Source organism: Hemitrygon akajei, chromosome 21 (genome assembly GCF_048418815.1).
Source record: "Hemitrygon akajei chromosome 21, sHemAka1.3, whole genome shotgun sequence".
NCBI lineage: Eukaryota > Metazoa > Chordata > Chondrichthyes > Myliobatiformes > Dasyatidae > Hemitrygon > Hemitrygon akajei.
In genome coordinates, this window is record NC_133144.1 from 34,005,764 (window position 1) to 34,030,230 (window position 24,467).

Consider the following 24,467-nt stretch of genomic DNA (forward strand, 5'->3'; position numbering starts at 1 on the left):
AAATGTAAACTCAAAATGCAAGCCAATTAAGTGCCTATTTGACCCTCTTCCTTTTCTCTCATAAAGGAAAGTATTTTTACAATATCTTGCAGAGACTGGTGTTCCTCACCAACTCTACACCCATTGCAGCCATGTAAGTGGTACAATCGGATAGCTAGTGCAAAAAAAAGTACAAAGAAACAACAGCTATTCTGTGGCCTTCTTTTTCACTCTTCTGAGATCCTCTGACTGAAGATGACAAACTGCATTTGTCTTCATTCTAAACCTTCTGTCAACAAATTCTGTAGTAAAATGCAACCAACTTTATTGAGAGTTGTTGCACACTGTGCATCAGGGCTTGAACAGTTAAACGTGGACTTGGTGCTGCTCATTGGTATCATTTACTGCTTTCAGCAGTTTCCTGAAAAGAATGTATGTCATAGGAAAGAAGTGTCTAGCAAATTGCAGTGAACTGAGTACTCCACGGAGCTTGACCAGTACAGTCTTAGGGCAAGGGTTGCAGGGGAGCCACAGAAGCCACATAGAGATGGTATACAAACCAGCCAGAGTCTTCCCTAACCCTGGCAGATGGGCAGGGAACAGACGGGGTGGGGCATGGGGCAGGAGGTGGGGTACTCCCTCCATCCGTAGCGACTGGAGTCAGCACTGAGCCAGTTTTGAGAGGTGCCGTCTTGTAAACATGAAGCAGCAGGGAAGGAGTCCACTTGTTTAACCTCCCGATTCTCGCGTTGCCTTTGACTTTCCAGACACGGTCTCCATGTAAACAACAGGCGGCCTTTCGTTGTTGCTTTCTTTTATTGAGTGAATATATATTTGGAATCATTGAAATCACCAAGTCAAACATTGGGGAAAGGGTGGGGAGGTATCAGTTTGTCCAAATGCTGAGTCAATGAAGCACTGTTGCAGTTTTTTTTAATGTGTTTTAAAATCAATCCATTCATTAAGATATACATACATATATATATAAATGAGATATTGTTTCCTTTTCTTTATTCTTTTTCTGTCCAGTCTATAAGGAATCAATGGGACTGACATGGAAAATAAAGCCAATAGTCAAAATATACCAATGGCAGCTAATGTTGAAGGATAAACACTTGCAGCCAGAGTCGGAGACTCCCACGTTGACCAACTTTGATGCTCAATTGTCAGTCCTTCAATCGCATTCACAGATTAACAGTTTAGTTTTCTAGTTTTCCACTTCTTCATCCACTATTGAAATTGATCAGACTGGTACAATGTGGAGCCCAAGAGCTTCATCTTGCAGTTTCATGTGGTTGCCATAGAAACTAGTGGCGGTCGTAGGCAGTGGCAGCAGTGGGGGGTGCAGCACCCCTGGATGCGGCACTATAATAATAAGGGGAACCTGAAAGTTAACACAGGAGAAGATGGACCAGTTGGAAGGACATATATAGTTTATCAACAAATAATGCACTCCCAGGAGAAGGTAGGTTGGATCTGCTTATTAATGGAGCACATCAGCTGTCAGTTTACCTTTGTCTTGGCATCCAGTAGCAATAGGAATTTACTTCCTAAGCGGTCTCGGAACTTTAACCTTGCTTGCTCCAGTGCAATAGGTGGTTTTGGGCTTAGCTGAAGACTGAATAGTTTTATAGGGCATAAGGTTTATAGGGCAGGCTGCAGGGACTTCAGGGTCTTTTCATGCTCATCGTAGCTTGAGATATTTAACACCTCAGACTATCTATTGCCAGCTTCTCAATGCTGGTCTAAGGAAACTCCAAGCAAGAGATGGACTATATTAACTCCCCAAAACAAGGCTTTTGGATGGTGCACCTGATGTAAATGTGGCAACTGATCAGGGTTGAGATGAGAGTGAATGAACAGCCAACCAGCTCCGCACTATGCCCAGTACTCCCAAAGCAATATACCAGTGGTGCAATTTCTGTACAGTTGCAATAGTTTAATCAAATATGTAAATGTCAATAACCTTTTTTCAGTGGTAAACTGGCAAGTTGCATAATGTGGCACATCAGGTGAGATTGGACAAAGTTGTATGATTCTGGTTTATGGAAGTTGTAGGTTTAAAGGAGAATTTTAAAGGGGGGAAATAGATACAGAATTCTAAGGCAGCTGAGGGTACCCATAGCTAGACATGCGCAATAGGCAGCAGAACCTCTGTGTGCTACAGAGAAAAGAAGGAACAAGGAAACTGAAGGACCAGAAAATAGCAACAGAAATATTAAAAGCAAGTGTTTTAGCTTTGGAGGGATATAGCAGGTGTAATTTTGTTCAGGTGACCACTTTGTCTGGGGATTTCAGGGCGTAGTGTCAGCGATACTAAGCTCATACTGCTATCAGTGAGATTTACTCTACCAGACCAAAAAGGAATAAATGCCATTGTGCTTGTCCCTCACAAAGATGAAAGCATCTTTGAGTAGACTGTGTTATGTAGAGGGTTAGGAGCTATCATTTTACCTCTGGGATTGGGGTTCAAATCCCACCCAGACCGAATAGACAAAGGTTTCTCTGTCTGCTTACTTCAGGGTCTTACGTGAAACAACTTAGAGCTTTTACAACCTGCTTTCTACCTGGTGTGAGTGCAGAACACAATACTGTGTCTAAGTTGGTGCTTTCACAAAGACAGTGTTACTACAAAATGATGCCGCTGCTCTTTTGAGATTAGGGACAATATTAGAGGGAATTTTACTCATGTTGTGTCCATACGGTAACAACTATTCAGCAAATTCTGGACACGAATAGTTTCTATTCCTGACAATTCATATATGAAGTAGCTTTAGTAGCAGAATAGAGCTTTCAATCTCTACATTCATTATTTCACTATTGTTTGAATTGTAAATTACCGTGTGACATTTCACCTATTATTAAGGCAGAGTTTAAATAACTTTAAAAAATCGATTCACACTGGCAATGCAATTCACCAATAAAATGATTTTTCCAGCAATCAGTGGTTGAAGTGGATTTGGTCTCACAGATGAATTTTTTTTATGGTCTCTCTCTCTCTCTCTCTCTCTCTCTCACACACACACACACACACACACACACACACACACACACACACACACACACACACACACACACACACACACACACACACACACACACACACACACACACACACACACACACACAGTCATGGGGTTGTGGGGATCCTGGATTATTGTAGCAATAATGGAACTTCACCATCCACATCCCCATAGACACAATATATGAGATCACCTAACTGAGTAAGTCAAGGCCTGAAGCTGTGATTTATTTGAAACTGCCCTGAACTCTGCAATGTTCTCCATTACTGATGCAACAAGTAAAATTCAAATGTAATTTCAGGACCTTGAGGTTTACAATATGTTTGTGCAAAGGTGAATCCAATTTTAATACGGTATGAAATTAAGGCAGTAATATTCACTGTGCAAATCATCTGCTTACTCAGTATCATACAGTAAAATATCATTTAAACTCAAAGAGGCATTAAGTGTGTGGCTGTAGTAACACAGCAATACTCACTTAGTAATCCTGGGTTAGTGAAACGCCAGGCTTCATTGTAGGTCGTGTACTGCGGATGAGTGTAAGGATTTCCGGAAAATTCACTGCCTGGGGGAGGAAGAACAGGAGACAATGCTTAAGACAATGGTATGCTGAGAACAATCCGATGCCTTTCGTTGTGTTTGGATGAATTTCATGTTCTGAGATAAATTATTCACATTGCGTTCACTCTTGTGGTTTACTGCTACATTGAATTGCCATTAGAAATATACTTAAATCAAAGAAGCAGTGCAATGAAAACTTGTATTAAATATGAGTACAAAGCAAATGGTGCATTAAGGTTTAAAATAGTAAATATGTATACACAGAAGAGACAGAGTGATGAAGATTAGCACCATGTATACACCCAAGGGTTAGTGTGACAATATTAGCATCTCAGATATAAAATGAAAGCGCAGAGGTAAATTTTATACATATCAAGTACAGGAATAGTGCCATGAAACTGAGCCTTGTATCTGGACACTGAAAAATATCAAGAAATCCAATGCAGAAGGGTAGAAGCAGTGCAGAAATGAAATAATTGATCTGTAAATTTAAATCAGGAATCTGCAAAGCTTGAAGACTGAAAATCCATTGGATGATCTCCCAAGCAGCTTTGTACGACCAGGAACACTAATTTAGAATAGAAACATAGAAAACCTACAGCAAAATACAGGCCCTTCAGCCCACAAAGTTGTGCCGAACATGTCCTTACCTTAGAAATTACCTAGGGTTACCCATAGCCCTCTATTTTTCTGAGTCCAAGTACCTGTCCGGGAGTCTCTTAAAAGACCCTATCGTATCCGCCTCCACCACCGCTGCCAGCCCATTCCACGCACTCACCACTCTCTGCATAAAAAACTTACCCCTGACATCTCCTCTGTACCTACTTTCAAGCACCTTAAAACTGTGCCCTCTCGTGCTAGCAATTTCAGCCCAGGGATAAAGCCTCTGACTATCCACACGATCAATGGCTCTCATCATCTTATACACCTCTATCAGGTCACCTCTCATCCTCCGTCGCTCCAAGGAAAAAAGACTGAGTTCCCTCAACCTATTCTCATAAGGCATGCTCCCCAATCCAGGCAACATCCTTGTAAATCTTCTTTGCACTCTTTCAATGGTTTCCACATCCTTCTTGCAGTCAGGCGAATAGAACTGAGCACATTACTCTAAGTGGGGTCTGACCAGGGTCCTATATAGCTGCAGCAATTTCTCCCGGCTCCTAAACTCAATCCCACAATTGATGAAGACCAATGCACTGTATGCTTTCTTAACCACAGAGTCAACCTGCGCAGCATCTTGAGTGTCCTATGGACTCGGACCCCAAGATCCCTCTGATCCTCCACACTGCCAAGAGTCTTACCATTAATACTATATTCTGTCATCATATTTGACCTACCAAAATGAACCACCTCACAGTTATCTGGGTTGAACTCCATCTGCCACTTCTCAGCCCAGTTTTGCGTCCTATCAATGTCCCACTGTAACCTCTGACAGCCCTCCACACTATCCAACACACCTCCAACCTTTGTGTCATGAAAGGAGCTGGGTTTGAATGTCCATGAAAAACATTTCAAGCAATGAGTTTGGACTGATGCCTTGCAGTGCTTTCCTGTACTGGACTCAATGTAGAAACTGCCTCGGAGGCAAAGGTGTGAAAGCAGCAGTTCTCTCTGAATAATTTGGAGAGTATGCTGCCCAGATCAGAAGGGCTGGTGTGGATATAAAGAAGTTTCATTTAAAACTCAGGGGCTTGTGTTGAACTGACAACATTAGGGAGGAGCTTCCCACTTCTTTCTTGAAATGCATAGGATCTGATTGTGCTTTAAACCTCTGTGTTTCAGGAAGGCTCTGAGTCTACTCATATTCAGTCCAGTGTGGAGATCTGAGACACCATAATGGGAGATGGCAGTGCATCCAGATCTCAACTCTAAGAGCAGTTAATTTCATAGCTTATATTTTAATTTAACATGTTTAGTTATTTTAATATTTTTATTACATCAAAATTGTTTTTTAAATTTTTTGAATTTAATATTTTATCACTCTTATACATCTCTGACAATCTGAAGACCATAAGGATAGTCTACAGCAAAAGCTCAGTAAGAGACTTTCAGCTGCTCAGAACCTGCTCCACTTCCAGCTGTTATGTGATAGGGGTTAAATCGTTGCTGCCTCTGTATCCAAATAAAACCAACGTGGGTGATCTAGTGCAGAGGACCGAGACAGTTTGGGAATTTTCTGTGGGCAAAATTACTCTGAAGTGGCAACGTGCTGAATATTATAATCCAGCATAGGGACAAAGAAACAACCGTGAGGGAAAGCAGTGCATTCAACAAGTGATGCAGATTAATGCATGCAGCACACAGTCAAATTAACATCATAACTTCAGTATAAACAGGAAACAGAGTAAAGAGGAAACATGTAACAAATCAACACAGAAGGAATAATGATGATTACATAGATACATCATTGCAAAGAATCTGTAGCAGAGAAACTGATATTGGAGTCTCAACGTCATAGACTCATTCAGCAAGGAAATAGACTCATCGACACACTGAGGCAATGCTGCCGTTCATCCTATACTTATCAGAATTAATTTTCACCACATTTTTCATCAACTTCCTGGATTTTACTTATAGTAACCAATTAAACTACCATCCTACATGTCTTTAGGATATGGAGGAAACTAAGTCACCTAGAGTAAAGCCATTCAATCTCCACATATCCAGTACTGGAGGTCAGGAGCGAAGCTGAATTACTGGAGCTGTGACATAGTAGCTCCATCTTTTGTGTCATAGTGCTGCCCAACAGGTCGATACTGGCCTCTATCTTCTCCTATGACTCTGTCATATCCAAACAACACAATGATCAATTTCTTTACTCCCCTACTCATTTCCTTCACTTCCTCTTAATAATTCTATACTGTGCATTTCAAATACTCCTTGTGGTGTCAACAGCCACTCAACACATTAAGGATTTATTAGTGTATAATTTCCATAAAATCACAAATTTCAACTACTGCAGAATGTACAAGAAGAGATGAAAACAAAAAATATTGCCCCTAGACACAAAGGAAATATTACGCAAGAGGGAAAGACACTAAAGGCAATGGGATGGAGATCGAAGGGAAGTGAATGGACTGAAGGGAAAGTGAAGAAAATTTCACTTCTATTGTTGATTAGTGGACTAAAGTTTGTAAAAGTGCACTAAGTTGGCTTCAGTGGAATACAGTTTCAGAAAAAGTGCGCAGCAAACAGGGGTTTCTGCATTTATGCCATGCATGGTGCCACTGGCAGCAACAGAGGTTCATCATGTGGAACACCGGTGGCCTAGGTTCAGTCTTGCCTTCCAGTATATCTGTATAGAGCTCGCACCTCCATCATGATTAAAAGCGGCAGAAGGAGCCCATCATCTCACAGACTCCCCACTCTGTCAAGCCTCATCTATGGAATGTCGATAATTCCTACATTGGCCTCAGCAGTCACCTCTGAATCCATAAATCTGGAGTGGAAACACCATCTTGTATTCACAGGGACCACAGGGACAACCCATAAAAGGAGTGGGGAGGTTATTTCAGCCTTGAAGGTTTCTGGACATTCACAGTGGCCACATGCCTAATTTGACTTAATGAAAGCAACTTAGCATTTAGGATCTCCAAAGCATTAGGTGGCTGTAGTTAAATTTTTTTAAAAGTTACAGAATTCCTCCCATGAACAAAGTATGTATGGTGAATGATTAATTGGAACTGTGCAGTTGCTTTTCCAAATGATACTGCTGTCGTGGATTTTAATATTAGGGTTGGTTATTCAGATATCTTGAAGTTGTGCTTGTAATTTTCCAAGTGGAAAATTATGGAGGCAAATATGGCAACACGCTATCACAATGTTCTAGTCAATGAGGCTTTTATTTGTAAAGTCTTCAAAGTTGATGGTCTTACTAAAATGTAATCATTGAATGTTCCTCTCCACATATGCTGCCTGACTTGCTGTGTATTTCCAGCAATTTGTTTTATTTTAAATTTCTGGCAATTATAGTACCTTGCTTTTTTATGGAAAAATATGTTTATTTAAATATATCCCATATTGGAATTTTTAAAATTTTTAAAATTCTTTAAATTTGGCTGTATACCAGAACACGTTCATGAAATCCAGTTTCATCAAGCTAATTGGACCAATAACCAATGTTTGTTTCAGACACAGAATTCCAACAGCAGATGATTGGCATGCCAGTGTGAGCTCTGGGGCAGAAAGAGAGCTTGTGATTCTTGACCAAGGCTGTGATTTAAATATTTACAGACATTTCTTCTATTCTCTGACCCTGAAATGCTTCTCTTGAACCTGAACAACAGGTTAAGTAGAGGGGAACCAGATACGCTCCAAAGGCCTTGCAAAGCACACTACAATGTTTATCAATAGCTCAGGAAAGTTTGTATTAGATAATTAGCTCTGGGTAAGCTGTCACTTGAAGGAACTATCTCATCTCACTTTAGATAGTAATCAAACATGTTCAGTTGCTCCTCAACACTGGATTTTTCCCCAAATATTTATTTTCTGCTAATGCCAGCAAATTCTATGTTTTTACCTCACCGGAATCTCTTTTTTTTTTATCTTTGCAGAACTCCCCTGATCTTTTCAAGTGCACTAACCAATAACTCTCCTCTTTCTCTTTTACACTTTTCCTCTTCTCTTTCTTTCCTCAAACACACACAGACACACACATTCTGGCTTTTTCTACTCCCTCTCTCACCTCATTTACAAATATTGTTGCATTAATTGTATTTACACTTAAGAGTTATCCAGAATGCTTATAGAGCTAGCAATGTTAAGGAGAATTTTAAAATAAGTAAGGTGTTCACAAATGAGTCAATCATCACCAATTCTAATAAAAACCTGTGTTTGGAAAGATGTCAACAAATTAGAGAGAGTACAGAGGAGATTTACTAGAATGTTACCTGGGTTTCAGCACCTAAGTTACAGAGAATGGTTGAACAAGTTAGGTCTTTATTCTTTGGAGCGTAGAAGGTTGAGGGGGGACTTGATAGAGGTATTTAAAATTATGAGGGGGATAGATAGAGTTGACATGATAGGCTTTTTCCATTGAGAGTAGGGGAGATTCAAACAAGAGGACATGAGTTGAGAGTTAAGGGGCAAAAGTTTAGGGGTAACATGAGGGGGAACTTCTTTACTCAGAGAGTGGTAGCTGTGTGGAACGAGCTTCCAGTAGAAGGCAGGTTCGATTTTGTCATTAAAAAAAAAATTGGATAGGTATATGGACAGGAAAGGAATGGACGGTTATGGGCTGAGTGCAGGTTGGTGGGACTAGGTGAGAGTAAGCATTCAGCATGGACTAGAAGGGCCGAGATGGCCTGTTTCCATGCTGTAATTGTTATATGGTTATATATGGTTGTATCGACCACTTTTTGAAGTTAAATGTTTTCCTTTACACTGAGTCTTTCAGATTTAATATACACATCCAGTTATTACTTAAATTAAATTAAATGATTCCACCGTCAAAATTTATACCATCAGGGTTTTAAGGTTGTGGGTCAGTTCCTAATTAAACCTTCTTTCCAATGGAGGGATCTTGTTCAACAGCACATCATGATAATCCAAGCTGCAGCCTTGCTTTGCACTGAGTCATGTTGCCATATTTATGCTGTTCTGATTCCTTTGCTGCATTTTGCATCGTCTGTGATTTGTACCCTGTTCATCACTTGTCTAGTGAGGTGCAATTTCTCCCTGGGGTTCTGCACAGTGTACGTTGCCGATGTGCATGTGTGCGACGCAATCTTCTTCTTACAGCCAACATCAAATGAATAGCAAAGGAGGAGAAACGCTGGTATCATTGTGATGGCGACAGTTCATCTGAGCACAGACAGCATCAGCTCACTTGTGTCCAACAAAACAGAAGCAAAAATGAAGCAATTACTGAGGGATGATCTGCACAATCCTGAGGTGAATGGTGATCAGAAGGAATAGAACAAAAAGAGTAATGAGATAAGGATTACCATCAGAGTAAGTGGATAAAATCTGAAAACAAATAGCTGCAGATTGCTTGGTTATATGTCGAGGCACATAGCACCAAGGATAGCATGGAGAGCAAGATCCAAATAATCAGCCATTACATAGCACTGCACACACACTGGATGAAACTCTGAGCGTACTCAGATGAACGTGGAAAAAAGAACAGGAAACCAGATTTTCAGTAATCATGGTCAACCAAAAACAATAGCCAATGTTACTGGGCGGCGACTGGCTGAAGCACAGATTTGTAACCTCAGCATATTGCACGTCCTGGTCTGAAGAGGATCCTGAGTTTTCAAGGCACTGAAAGGATTGGGGTCCTCGCAGCAAATGTGAAACTGATGGACCAGCAGCTTGTCCAGTGGCCCACACTTAGGAAATAAGAAGAAGAAGAACAAAACAACATGGGACACCATAGGCTCACAGAATCACAGAGCAGGGAGAACAAGTTTGAGTCCATGCCTGCCATAAAACACCATTTTTATAGTAATCTTGTTTTATTTTGCCCACTTTACCATCATCTTCCCCAGATTTCACCACCATCCTACAGCAGGATGTTTACCAGCCAGCATGTCTTTGGATGGGGGACACACACAAAATCACATGGAGGGTTTCTAATGGCTTGCATGACAGCTTGGCATAGAGACTCCAATGTACAGGGTTGGAAGAGGATGCAGAGGGTTATGGACTCAGCCAGCTCGATCACCGGCACAAAGTATACCACCCTACCCCCAATCCACCACCACCATCATTGAGGACAACTTCAAGAGGCAGTGCATATTTAGTGATGTATCCACCATTAGAGTCTCTCACCACCCAGGACAAGCCCTCTTCTTATTACTACAGGAGGCACAGGAGCGTGATGACCCACGCCCAATGTTTTAGGAGCAATTTCTTCCCCTCTGCCGTTAGATTTCTGAATGGTCCATAAACTATATTTCATTACTCCTCTTTTGCACTATTTGTAAGATCACAAGACATATGAGCAGAATTAAGCCATTTGGCCCATTGAATCTGCTCCACCATTTGACCATTCTCCTGCCTTCTCCCTGTAACTCTTGACACCCTGATGAATCAAGAACCTATCAACCTCCACTTTAAATACACCCTCCATAGCCATCTGTGGTAATTAAGTCCACAGATTCACCACCAACTGGGTAAACTCATCATCTCTCTTCTAAAGGGGCAATCTTCTCTTCTGAGCTTGTGGCCTCTGGTCCTAGATTCCTGCACTATTTTGAAAAATCTTCTCCATGTCCACTCTATCTAAGCCTTTCAACATTTGCTAGGTTACAATGAGTTAGATGATCTATCTATCTATTTATTTATTTTTTATAACTTAGAGTAATTTTTATGTCTTGCACTATACTGCTGCTGCAAAACATCCTTTGCGACGTATGTCAATGATAATATATACTTAATGGCCACAGAGTAGATAGCAGAACAGAGTTCTGGTGTTTCTGGGAATGCTGCAACATTACACCTGGTTCTCAGGTAGTTGCAAGACCTTGTCTCAGTGCGAATACCTCTCCACATGTCATTGCAGACAGATGAGGCCTATCATTGGGAAGAACAGTAACAGAGGGTCAAATGCTAAGTGTAAGGTGAGCTTTTATCAGTGAGTCATCCATTGCAAGAAGGAAAGGGCACTAAGAACTTCCTGGGATGCTTTCAAAAGTGTTGGAAGTTCATCACCTGACGGATATGATCAGCCCCCTTAGAACATAGAACATTACAGTACAGCTCAGGCCCATTGGCCCATCACATTGTGCTGACATTTTAATTTACTTCAAGATCAATCTAACCCTTTCCTCCTGCATAGTCCTCCAATGTTCTATCATCCATCTTCCTACCTTTTGACAAGAAGCAAGAGAATTACGCACAAATCCACAAGAGACAAGGACTCTCATCTTCCTTCATCATGGAGGCCACATGTCCTCACTGGCCATTGTTGGACTTAAGTCAACCTTTTATACAAGACCATTTGCCAGGATTGGGACTACAACAATGGGCATGCTACTCTCACAGAATAGCCATGTTATTGGACATAATCCCGGAGTAAACAGAATACCACTGCTGATTAACTCTCCAGGCTCTCATATATAGAGGCCTCAGTGAATTTGGAAAGTACAATTTTGTGCTGCCAGCTGTTGATGACCATTTCCCAGTCACAGCAAACGAAACTCCACAAACTACTCACAACGATGTAGTTTGAAGGCCAGAACCTTACAATGAGAAATTAATCTGATGTTGGTATCATCAAAAACATCTGACCTTTCTGCAGTGGAAACAGGAATGATCTGCAAACCAGCAATGTGCTAAGTGGGGACACTGGCTGGTTATTCCCAGAGAATTCCAACAGTGAATGTTAAGTGAGCTTCATGCCCTGTACACTAGCAGAGGGAATATGGAAGTGGCAATGCATGGATTTATTTCCCAGGCTAATGTAGATCAACATATTGCAGACGTAGTTAATTCTTGGTTGCCTGGCTAAGATTGTGGGGCAGAAGCTTCACTCACAGAGGGACAAACAAAATCACTAAGATTCCAAAGGTCAAAAAGAAACATATCTGATCATTCTGATGGCTCCTCCGAGCTGGCTCAGGAGGATTTTGAAATCAGAGTTGGAACCCAAGGAGCAGCCATCCATCCCAACAGCGTACTTAAACAGGTAGTATCAGATAACAGCAATATTTGACAGCCAATATTACACTGCTCCCATCTGACATGTAACAACGATGTCCATAACAATGTATCTACATTTACAGGATTATCAAGGGAAATATCATTCTAATGCACAATGTCCACATAAGTGCCTGCTGATCAAACTCCAGTCAACCTCAGCATTTCCTCTCTTAATCCCATCACAAACTTTGAACCGCCATGCTATAGTCTCAACAAGACAGCAAAACTCCTTTAAATTGGTAATGGTAATGTCAGGGTGCAACCCTACTTCTGAAATTTGAGCTTTATCATTCAGGCTGGTGTGCTCCTACACAGGAGAGCAGCGACGTTCTAAAAGAGTAGTAGTATTCGTCAATTAATATCACTACAAAAGGTTATATTTACAGAGGTCATCATGACCTCAGAACATTTGGAAACGCCTGTTACTGAATGGAGTACTTTAGTCCACTGTTGTCAGAATTTGCAGCAGCCAGGAGCAACAATGTAATAATGACAAGGTGATCAGTTGCAGTGATAGTAACCTATGGATAAATATTGAAAAGGAATAGAAAGAAAACTCATTGTATCTTCTTCAAAGTGTGCCATGGGATATTTTACACCAGCCAGTGTTCTTCACTTCATCATCATACCTGAAAGATGCACTACTGTCCAAAAACACTCAGACGACACAACTTTGAACATTGTGCTCAAGTTTCTGGAGTAGGACAACCCACTAGCTCCTGACTTGGAAATGAACTTTTTATCGTCTAAGTCATGGCTGTCAAATTACTCGCAACAGGAGATGGGAAAGTGGATCAACCGTAGCCAATTCATGCTACTTATTCTTATCCTAGCCGTTACATATATTATATCCACGTTTTGGAATCAGGACATGCTGTCAGGGCCAACATTTATTGCCAATCTTTAAAAACCCTTGGGAAAAGTGTGGTCAGTTTCCTCAGAAGTAAAATGTTGCCAAAAGCTTTGAGACAACCTAAGACCAGGAAAATTGCTACATAAATTTGTTAGTTTGTTGATTCTTAAAGTGCTTTCTCTCATTTATTCCCTAAAAGGTTAATCCTGAATTCCTGCAATATGGAGTTTAATTGACAGCTTTACAGGAAAAAACTTTATGAAAGCCAGCTTAAAAATTCAGTAACAGAATGTCTTAAGTGTTATCAGAATGTAACTGCCAATACCCTTGGGTAGTGGTGCATGAAAGTGCTTTGATTTTCAAGAGTAAAGTTTGATTCACGTTTCTGCTCAAATATATTTTGTAACTAATATAAAATCTTGAATGAACTACTGTCAACAATCAGAATAGGAAGTAATTGTACAATGATCTGCTTTTTAACGATCAGTCACAGTGTCCTTTCAACTGGCTGTACAAAGGTAAAGAATAATGCAGAGGGAATGATGGCATTTCAACGGACATCACGATCACAAATCAGTAAAATATTTACCATTAATTAATGTCACAATTTTCAAATCATCTCTGAAAATTGTTCAGGCGATATTTTTTGGAAGTTTGGGATCGATTGCCCATTTAATATAGAGACAGAAACACTATCCTTGGTAGATTTTAAAAAAAATCAGACATTTTGTGAGTATTAGGAAAGAGTGGGGAAACAGGACTAAGTCAAAGCGTCTGTACAACTTGGATAGGTCATTGGACCTCTCTGTGCCATACACTCCTCTTGTCTGTAATCCTACACAGCAGGCTGAAGTGAATCATTACCACTCAAACATGACCTCACTTACCAAGACCTTTTCAACATCCACGAGGTACTTAAAATAAACTACGTTTAATGAAATACTCTCCATTTGCCTCAATCGTTGCAATGCCAACATCTCTCATGAAGTTCACTTAATTGATACCTATCCACCCTGCTGTGCATTCATACCCTCCACCACTAGTGCATTGTAACTCAATGTACAACAAAATACTCTGTTGCTGCTCACTCGTCTACAGAAAAGAGTACAGTCAACGTTTCAGGCCCAAAACACTAACTGTACTCTTTTCTATGGATGCTGCCTGGCCTGCTGAGTTCCTCCAGCATTTTGTGTGTGTTGCTTGTGTTATTGTTTGTTCTAATTGTGTTTTTTCCTGTAAAAATTGACTTTGACTTTGACTGCATCTTCAAAAGGATTGTTCAAAAGTTTTTTGGTGGTCATTAACAAAAAATTGCCATGACCAAAGAGTTTTGAAATAAAGAATGAATGAATTTGGCCTTTAAAAACTTGGCCTTTTCTCCTTGGAGTGACGGAGGATGAGAGGAGACCTGATAGAGGTGTATAAGATGATGAGAGGCATTGATCATGTGGATAGCCAGAGGTATTTTTCCCAGGCTGAAATGGCTAACATGAGGGGCATAGTTTTAAAGTGCTGGGAAGTAGGTACAGAGGGGATGTTAGGGGTAAATTTTTCACTCAGAGTGGTGGGGGCATGGAATACACTGCCAGCAACAGTGGTGGAGGTGGATACAATATGGTCTTTTAAGGAACTCTTAGATAGGTACATGGAGCTTAGAAAAAACAGAGGGATATGCGCTAGGGAAATTCTAGGCTGTTTCTGGAGTAGGTTACATGGTCAGCACAACATTATGGGCCGAAGAGCCTGTAATGTGCTGTAGATTTCTATGTTCTATGTTCTAAATAATAGGTGAGTGCCTGCCCAGTGTGGTAAATCCCTTCCCTGTCCCTTTCTGAGAGTTATTACCTGTAAACCCTGCATTACCTGTCCTCAGCTGATCCATTACACTATCCTGGGTTCTGAGTAAACATTCCATCTGCTCAGCATGTCTATAGCTGCTCCTGTAGTCTGACGCTGTCTTCACTGAGCCACATTTATATCCCCGGACACAGTAACCAATTGCATCATCTTCTCAGCAATAATAATGCATTGCCACAGGAAAATAAAGACATTTTTACCACTTCTTGCTCTTCACACTGACACTATCTCAGTAAGCTGGGAAGTTACCTGGTACCATGCCAGCCAGTGTGGAGGTGGAGTAGCTGCCCTGGCCAGTCGGCGGCACATGTGGAGGATAGCCAGGTAAAGTCGTACTCGCCATGTCCCGGCCTGGAAAACAAACATACTGTCAGTATCAATGGGATGTACTGAGGCACTTTAGACAACAGATATATGGACACCAACCCTGTGAGAATACACCTGGGGATCAGAATGTGTGCGGTCGACTATGTGAGAGAAATCGAAACATGGAAGGCTTTGTCTGCTGTGTTTGTATGGCTGTGAGTTTGTATGTGCATATATGTGGGAACGTTTATTACTAATTATGTGAATGTATGCAAATAGAAGTGATTGAGGAAAGCTTGTGTGTGTGTGTGTGTGTGTGTGTGTGTGTGTGTGTGTGTGTGTGTGTGTGTGTGTGTGTGTGTGTGTGTGTGTGTGTGTGTGCGCGTGTGTGTGCGCGTGTGTGTGCGCGTGTGTGTGCGTGTGTGTGTGTGTGTGTGTGCGTGTGTGTGCGTGTGTGTGCGTGTGTGTGCGTGTGTGTGCGTGTGTGTGTGTGTGTGCGTGTGTGTGTGTGTGTGTGTGTGTGTGTGTGTGTGTGCGTGTGTGTGCGTGTGTGTGTGAGTGTGTGTGCGTGTGTGAGTGTGTGTGTGTGCGTGTGTGCGTGCATGTGTGTGTGTGTGCGCGCGTGCACACTTGTCTATGGTTGCTTTATATTTATGTCAGCAGTCTAACTCCACTTGTTATTCCTTAGGAAACTGCTTCAGATGATAGCCCATCTATTTAATCTATGATTCTAAACACAGTAAAATAGAATAAACAATGAAGATATCAGGAAGAAATATCATTAGCTGACCAGTAATTAGACTACTGATTAATAAACTATAAATACTTTATTATCTGCACTCTCCATAAAACACGTCGGAGATGAAATTCAAGGTTCAAGGCAGTTTAATGTCATTTCCAGTTCACAAGTGAAATGGAGAATGAAATAATTGTTACTCCAGCTCTGATGCAGCACAAAAGAATACAATAAGATAAGGAACACAACAATAATAATAAAAACCACAATAAATATAAATACATAAAATAGTTAATGTACATAGATTGATTGTATATCCATAAAGTGACACTAGGCACAGGGGTGTCTGTACAAAAGGTGATTGATAGGAAATGATGAAGTCATGGTGGTTAGGGGTGGGTTAGTGGGTGTTGATCAGTCTTACTGCTTGGGAAAAGTAAATGTTTCTGAGTTTGGTGGTCCTGGCATGGATACTACATAGCAAAATCCCTGATTGGATTGGGGCAAATAGTCCATGAGGTGGGTGGGTGGGATCCTTCATGATGTTCCTGGCCCTTTTCCAGTCCTTTCTCTATTTATGACATTAATGACAGGTAGGTTAGTTCTGGTGATTCATGGACAATTTGGACTACCCATTTTAGAGCCCTCCTATTCACTACAATGTGGTTTCTGTACCATGAAGTGATTCAGTTTGTTAGGATGCTCTCTACTGCTCCTCTGTAGAATGATGTTAGTATAGATGTACATAGTCCAGCTCTCTTCTGCATCTTCAGAAAGTAGAGTGAACTTTCCTGATTGTGCAGAATGTGTTCTGGGAGCATGAGAGTTTGTGCAAAAGGGGCACGCTCGGAAGTTTATCTCTGTCGTCTCTTTCGGCATGGAGCCCTTGAAGATCTCTATACTCCGCCAGGTATGGCTGTTAGCGCTTTGCCATTTTCTGTGCTCTACATGCCTTCAGCTGTTTTAACACAAGCAACACCCTGCCCAACCCTCTTCACAAGTTGATGATTTTTGCTTCCCCTCCTTGTGGGGCTGTGTGCCCATGTGCATCAGTTAGTAATCCTGCAAAGCACCTTCGACTCCTTGCAACGATAATGATGTTATTTAAATAAAAGATGCTTCATATAATGAAAACATCTTTCAGAAAGGAAAGCAATTACATTTATTTATTACTTATTTGGAGATACAGCACAGTAACAAGCATTACTGGCCCAAAGAGCCCGCACTGCTCAATTACATCCATGTGACCAACAGCCCTGCTAAACCATATGCTTTAGAATGCAGAAGGAAACCAGATAACCTAAAGGAAACCAACGTAGTCATGGGAGAACATACACACTCTTTGCAGACAGCTGCAGAATTGAACCTGGTTCGCAGGCGCTGTAATAGTGTTATGTTGACCCCATGCTACTGTACCACACTTTCACACCTTGCACAAACTTAGGGTGCCCTAGTGAGCTTTGCAGCCAATGAACTTATCTTGAAGTGCCAGGTTCTGTTACGTTGCATATGTGGCTGAGCAGCTGTGCCCAGCAAAGCCACAGCTACAGCAATGTGCAAAAACACCAGACCCTTAGGGCAAGTTCCTAAAGAGGTGAAACTCAAAACGTACAACAATCAAATGAAAAATTATAAGAGCAATGACCAAAGGCTTTGTCAAGAGCCATGTTCTGTGCAAGCATTATTCATTTAACAACTGATACATCTTCCTTTGCCTTTTAGCTGTCAGTTCCAAATCAAAACTCTGTTTTAACCCAGGCTATTAACACTAAGCAACACAAGTGAGTGGACACTCCCTCTCCCTCATTCCAATGCTGCATCTCACAACTAGGGTGGGAATGTAGGTGGGTTTAATCTTAAAACAAGCTCGAACTGGAATCATTGTTTACAAGTTTGTTTTTACTGAAACCAAAGGTGGGCTCCAATCACATCTATTCTTCCCCGAGCACTTCATTTTTATCTGCTGTCTCTGCTTTAATCTCCACTAATACTGAGAAGGTAAACTGCCGCTCTATGAGGCCTAGCAGTCTGTCCGCTGTGGCTGTGGTTTCATGCCGGACTGGGCTCAGGTGTTACGAAATCAGAGCGCATTATTCTTGCTGTCACAAACAACCAAACCCTTCACATTCTTTCTGCTTTGTTCTGGTTCCAGCTTTGGATACCTGAGGAAGCCCTTTGGAATCTTTGCAGTCAGAGCTCCGTTGGATATGAAGTTCTGAGCGGGCACACTGTAGGTTTTTGTTACAGCTGCTCATTCTTTAACCTGGGAAAGCCATGACAGGGAACAATGCAAAGTAATGGATCGTTTCAAAATATCTTAAGGAATGCCTGTGGCAATTTCTGAGACTTTAATACTTTCAGATGTTATAATGCACAGATTTGGCATGACAGATATAAAGAGCAGACATGCCAATGCCCTGAAACTTTTGACAGACGTACAACAACCCTGATATTGCTCAGTCAGTACTGTTCTACATAATAAATATACTCAGATATGTATATAGCAATGATTGCAAAAGATGTCTTAACACCCACATATACTACGATTATCACAGGAATATTTAAATAGCAGAAACACCCAGATCACATTGAATGCACATCCAACTAACAGTCACCTCATGCTCAGCGACTGTCCACAAACACAACTTCCCCCGTGGCACGATAAAATCACTGCAATTTCAAACCCAACTCAACACAGCTTACATCTGGAGCACACACCTCACACCCAGTTAGCCAGCTCACACCCACCTTGCCTGCGGTTCACATCCAGCTCAAATTCATCTCAGACCCAGTTCACGACCTGCTCACAGGAAGTGAATGAAATCCACAGGAACTCGCACTTGTCTTGCAGCCACTTCATACCCTGGCCACTCAGTTTACGCTCACCCCACACCTAGGTCACACTCAGCTGAATTCTCCTCTCTGCTGGGAGAATTTAATTGGATATCCCCACGACATACTTCAGTCTATGAGTTCTCATTGGCTACAGCTTTAGAGATGCCTGAGGTTAATGCCCTCAGCAGGGTTCCCGTACAAGAAGGTGATGGACAAGCTAATTCCCATTTGTACTGCCCACAGCAAACGTACTACAAAGATGTCCACAGCTTTAATTTTTAGCTTGATGTGTAACCTCCAGATGTGTCACAACTTCAGATCAAAGTAACACCGGGCATTAACTCTGGCGTTTCCCCCATCAAATCTGCTTCTGATGACTGCAAAATATTGAGTGATTGGTGTGTTAACTGACAGGATTATCACAGGCTAGATACATTCCTGAGAGACACCATCTAGATTACTTGCTAGTAACACTCTGGGGGCTCTGACAGGTTCTGTGGGGCTCACATTCAGAGAGACTGGAAGTGAAGAGAGATATTAAATCTTAGGTCACATGAAATAGTAACATAGTTGCCCCTCGTGAACAGAAAGACAAAGAAATGTTGATCCGAGGTTGATCTGCCTTCTCGAGAGACAGGCAGATTTCTCCTTCACATTTTCTCCAGAACACTATGCTCCACCATCGAGCCCGCACGATTATTGTATGCAATCAGCATTCACAATCTATTGGCTTCAGTCACTAAAGCTTTTATGCAGATTCTCCCTATTTTCCTATTGCCACAGAATCAGAGAACCATACGGCATGGAAAAAGACCCGTTGGCCCAACAGATCCAGGCTGACCACCTGAGATCATTCCATTTACTCACCTTTAGCTTATATTGCTTCAAACCATTGCAATCCATGTACCTCTCCAAGTACCTTTCAAATGTTGTGAATGTACCTGCTTCAACCACTTCCTTATACTGACCAATGTCTGGGTGTAAAAGTTGCTCCTCAGTTCTTATTAAATCTCTCTCCCCCCCCCCCTCCTTAAATCTGTGTTCTCTAGTTCTTAATTCCATATCCTTAGGTTAAAGGACTGTGCACATTCATCCAATTTATGCCCCAACCTGTTCATAACTCAGCCTCTAAAGCCTCTGCAATATCTTCGAAAATCTCCTTTGCACTCTTTTCAGCTTAATGGCATCCTTCTGATAGAGGGTGACCAGAACCAAACACAAATTCCAAATGTGGACTCACTGACAACTACAACATAACTTCTCTTCTTAATGCCCTGACTGATAAAGAGCATTGAATACAGAACCCTTTAATAAAAGGGCTAATTAATCTTGTGTCAGAATCTTAATATTGCTCAGCACTGATCCTTCTTGATTCCTCACCTACCCACACGATAAAAAAACCCATCTCATTCAACTCCTTGCAAAGCTATGCAGTTGGTGCTTTTAGCCTTTTGTTGTCATGTTAACCTCCGCCAATGGTTTTCACTGCATTTCTTCTGCTTTGAACATGTTCCATCTTGCCTATGTACTTCTCCTTTGCTCCTTGCCTTATTTTCTCCTTTCTCTGCCCAAACGTCTTTTCAAGAGCCTCAGATAGCTCCTGATTTGCCTTCTTCAGAGTCTTGCAACCATTAACTTCACAATACAGAAAGTGCTGGGAAAACCTAGCAGGCCAAGCAGCGTCTGTGGAGACAGAACTAACACCTCAACCCTTATTCTCTTTCCATTGACCTGCAGCCTCTTATACACCAGTCCAGCATCTGTTGTACTTTGATTCCCATCGGTCCCCTCCCTCTCAACCAGCACTTTTCCCCTTACAATACATTTAAAATACAGATTGCTTTCCTTGCTCCCCTACCTTGTCACCCATTTCCAGATTCAATGGCTGTTTTGTACAAGATCTGTTAGCTTGGTTATTACAATGTAATAACTACTATCCAAGTGTGATTTGGCAGCCAGATCTGACTTATCAGAACTCCTGTTTTCGACCACACTATGTGGCTATTAACATTCCAGCTTCTAGATGTTGTGCAATGTTCATACCATTATTTGATTGAAAACTACTGAATATGTTTTGAATTTTTGCAAACCCAGGTTTAATTTTATTAAGTTCTCATTGTTTTCAGAAGTTACTAACTACAGGCAGCATTTTTTTTAAAGAGGCAGAGTCATCCAAGTGAGGAAAGACAGGAGGCCATTCAATTTTTTGGGGCATAAAGTTAGATATGGCCCTTGTGGCTAAAGGGATCAGGGGGTATGGAGGGAAAGCAGGTACAGGGTTCTCAGTTGGATGATCAGCCATGATCATACTGAATGGCGGTGCAGGCTCGAAGGGCCGAATGGCCTACTCCTGCACCTATTTTCTATGTTTCTATGCTATCTCCCAATAGAACAATCCTACCTACTCCACTCCTCCACATTCAACGAGGTGCAATATCCTGTTCAATATTTATCAAATTTATTGAAAAATTCCGGCCCTTCAAGCTGTGTCACTCAGCAACCCCCCAGTTTAACCCTGCCTAATCAAAGGGCAATTTACAATGACCAATTAACCTACTAACTAGTAGTACATGTTTGGAATCTGGGAGGAAGCTGAGCACCCGGAGAAAACTCAACACATTCGAAGGGGAGGGCATATAGACTTCTTACAGATGGCATTGGATATGATTTCCAAACTCCAACACCCCAAGCTGCAATAGCTCGGGGCTGAGATCAGAGCTCCCCACTATGCCTAGAAGGAAGAGCACCGAGCAAACAGGAACTGACGTTGGGAGTTTCATAAGCCAGACCAGGTTTATCTAACCACGTAAGTATGATGCCTAAGAGCAGAACATTTAACAATGATTGTGCTGTACCGGAATTGTGTAAAATTACAGCACAGATGTTGAGCATCAGATTAACTGACTTGTGCTTGTATTCAAACTTTTGAGAATATAAGCCGGTAACACTTCCTCTCTGTCTCCTTTTAATTAAATCATCTAAAGTTAGTTGAATTCAATCTTGATTATAAAACCCTGAATGAAAATCTAATATTCTACCACCTACTTTTTTTAGAATTGTATTATCATATTCCTTTTTCCCTTGTATGTTTAACTACTCTGTCTACTTTAGAGTACTCAGACAGTTTAATTGCTGCAGCAATGCCTTGTTGCAGGCAAACAAAACCAAGGCTCCCCTGCTGAACATATATTGGAAACTGTTTCACCATTTTAAACGTGTTGTATTCAACTCATGCAGAGTACATCAAAATATCAATTACGTTGCAAATTCAAGAGTTCTAGGCCTTAGCGGTAATAAACAGTTTGTGTGTAAGTAGATTATGCAAATATCTGAGACATAAAATCAACAAGATCAATAACTTCAGTTGTTTTAATTGACAATGGATACATTTTTAGAAGTGCATCATCTCAAAACCTCTAATAATAGTGAATTCAGAACTGAAAATGCATTTAGGTGGTCAGGATTATCGATCAGTTCAGGCCAAAAACAAGCCAAGGTGTCAAAGTTTCATAGGGCCCTCTTTTGTAATTTTGGGGGAACTTAAATCTGCCACAACATCTGACACTAAATATACTTTTACTTAAAATGACCTTCTTTATTACTTAATGCTATGGGCCCTTTGTTTAATGAAAGATATCGTTGGCCAAAGCTCACATAAATTTCACTCAGTTGATCCCACGAAGATCTTGGATGAAGAATGATTGAATAAATTGCACCTGTGGTTACTTGGTTTCAGAAGAATGAGAGGCAATCATTCTTAGGAGGCCTGACAGAGTAAATGCATGGGGACTGTTTTACTTCATGGGAGAGGGGAGTACCCAAGTGTACAGCCTCAGAATAAGAAAGGGCCCGTTTAAGATTGGGATGATTTCTTCTCACAAAGGGTTCTGAGTCTTTGGAATTCATTACTGAATTGACATCACCGTGACACAGAGGGATCCTGGGGTCCAAGTCTATGGATTGTGAGTCTTTGGAATTCATTACTGAATTGACATCACTGTGACACAGAGGGATCTTGGGGTCTAAGTCCACAGCTTACTGAAAGCAGCCAATATAATCAAAGATCCCTCCCACCCTAGGCATTCTTCCTTCCCTCCCACCCCCCCAAATGGACATTAGATACAAAAGCCTAAAGGCATATACCACCAGATTCAAGGACAGCCTCTACCCCGCTGTTTTGAGATTATTGAATAGATCAATTGTACGTTACAATGAACTCCTAACCTTACAGTCTACCTTGTCATGTAACGCTATATTCTTGTCTCTATTCTTGCCTCAGTGTAGTGATATGGTGAAGTGATCTGTAGGGATGGCATACAAAACAAAGCTTTTCACTCCACATTGCTACAGTGATCAAGTAGATAGAGTGTTAAAATAGAATAGGGCATACTTGCCTTCATTGGTCATGGCTTTGGGTATAAAAGTCAGGAAATCACGTTTCAGCTATATAGAACTGCACTTGGTGCATTATGTGCTGTTCTGGTCACTACATAAAAGAGAGATGCAGAAGTTCACCAGAATACTGCCTAGACTAGATTGGAGCGTATGCACTATAAGGAGAGGGTAGACAAACGTGGGTTGCTTTTAATTTAATTTAATTTAAAGATGCAGCATGGTAACAGGCCCTTCTGGCCCATTGAATCTGCACTGTCCAATTACACCCATGTGACCAATTAACCTGCTAACCCCTACACCTTTGGAATGTGGGAGGAAACCAGAGCACCCGGAGGAAACCCACGCAGTCATGGGGTGAACATACAAACTTCTTACAGATGGTGACAGGAATTGAACCCAGGTCTCTGGTGCTGTCGTAGTGTTACACTAACCACTAGCTACTGGGAAACCCTGAACGGCAGAGGCTGAGACAACAACTGATGGAAATTTATGTATAATATTAGGAGAAGCATAAATTAGTCAGAAATCTCCCAGGAGATAAGGGGAAAGGTGAAAGGAGAAGATTGGGGCAAGTTCTTTTACAGAGCAAGTGATAGTTGCCTGGAATGGGTTGCCAGGGTTGGTGGTGTCAGCAGATACAATGATGGGAAGTAGAGGCAGTTAGCCATATGGATATGCAGGGAATGGAGTATTATGGATCATGTACAGGAAGAAGAAAATCAGCATATATTAGCATTGAGTTTGGTACAGACATAGTGAACCAAAGGGCCTATACCTGTGCTGGTCTATTTTCTGTGTTCTTTTGATCCAGAAGGCTGTGGAGGCTAAATCTTAATCTTGGAACATAAGCAAAAGTAAGGTAAATTTTTAAACAGTAAGAGAACTGAGGATTATCTGATGGTGAGGGAGAGAAGTTAAGGATAGTTGGATCAGTCAGCTTACTGAAAAGCAGAGCAAGCTCACAGTGCCAGATGGCCCATCTTGTTCCTGTTTCTTATGGCTTTGTTAGCATCTCTTGGTCAATGCGTTGGAACCTTAATTGAATCAAACCACCCATATGAAACAAAACTTGCTGTGACCATTTCAGTATTTTAGCAATCAGCAAGTATGATGGTTTAGCATGCAGTTAATCATTTAAATAAGATCCAGACCATTTCTGAGACCTACTCGGAAATGACGTAGATCTATTGGTGTGCCAGGATTTCAGTGAGTACTATATGACATGTGGTAACTTGCTGAAGCTACTTCGGCTGCACTTCTCATTGCCACTGGCTCT

The 24,467-nt window shown here is 41.3% G+C and overlaps 1 protein-coding gene across 15 annotated transcripts in view; it reads right to left on the reverse strand.

Moving 5' to 3' along the window:
• Positions 1 to 895: 895 nt before the first annotated feature.
• LOC140714202 (paired box protein Pax-2-like) overlaps positions 896 to 24,467 on the reverse strand; it is a 167,295-nt gene continuing 143,723 nt past the window's right edge. For 11 of the 15 annotated variants that reach the window (XM_073025180.1, XM_073025171.1, XM_073025172.1 and 8 more), the window contains 3 exons: positions 15,169 to 15,270; positions 3,481 to 3,567; positions 896 to 1,344 (listed from right to left, as the gene is read on the reverse strand). In XM_073025180.1, the coding sequence (XP_072881281.1) occupies positions 1,223 to 1,344; positions 3,481 to 3,567; positions 15,169 to 15,270 (311 nt within the window). In that variant the 3' untranslated portion in view covers positions 896 to 1,222. Of the gene's footprint in view, positions 1,364 to 3,480; positions 3,568 to 15,168; positions 15,271 to 24,467 lie in introns of all 15 variants that reach the window. The other 4 variants (XM_073025177.1, XM_073025181.1, XM_073025182.1 and 1 more) reach the window with 1 other exon arrangement.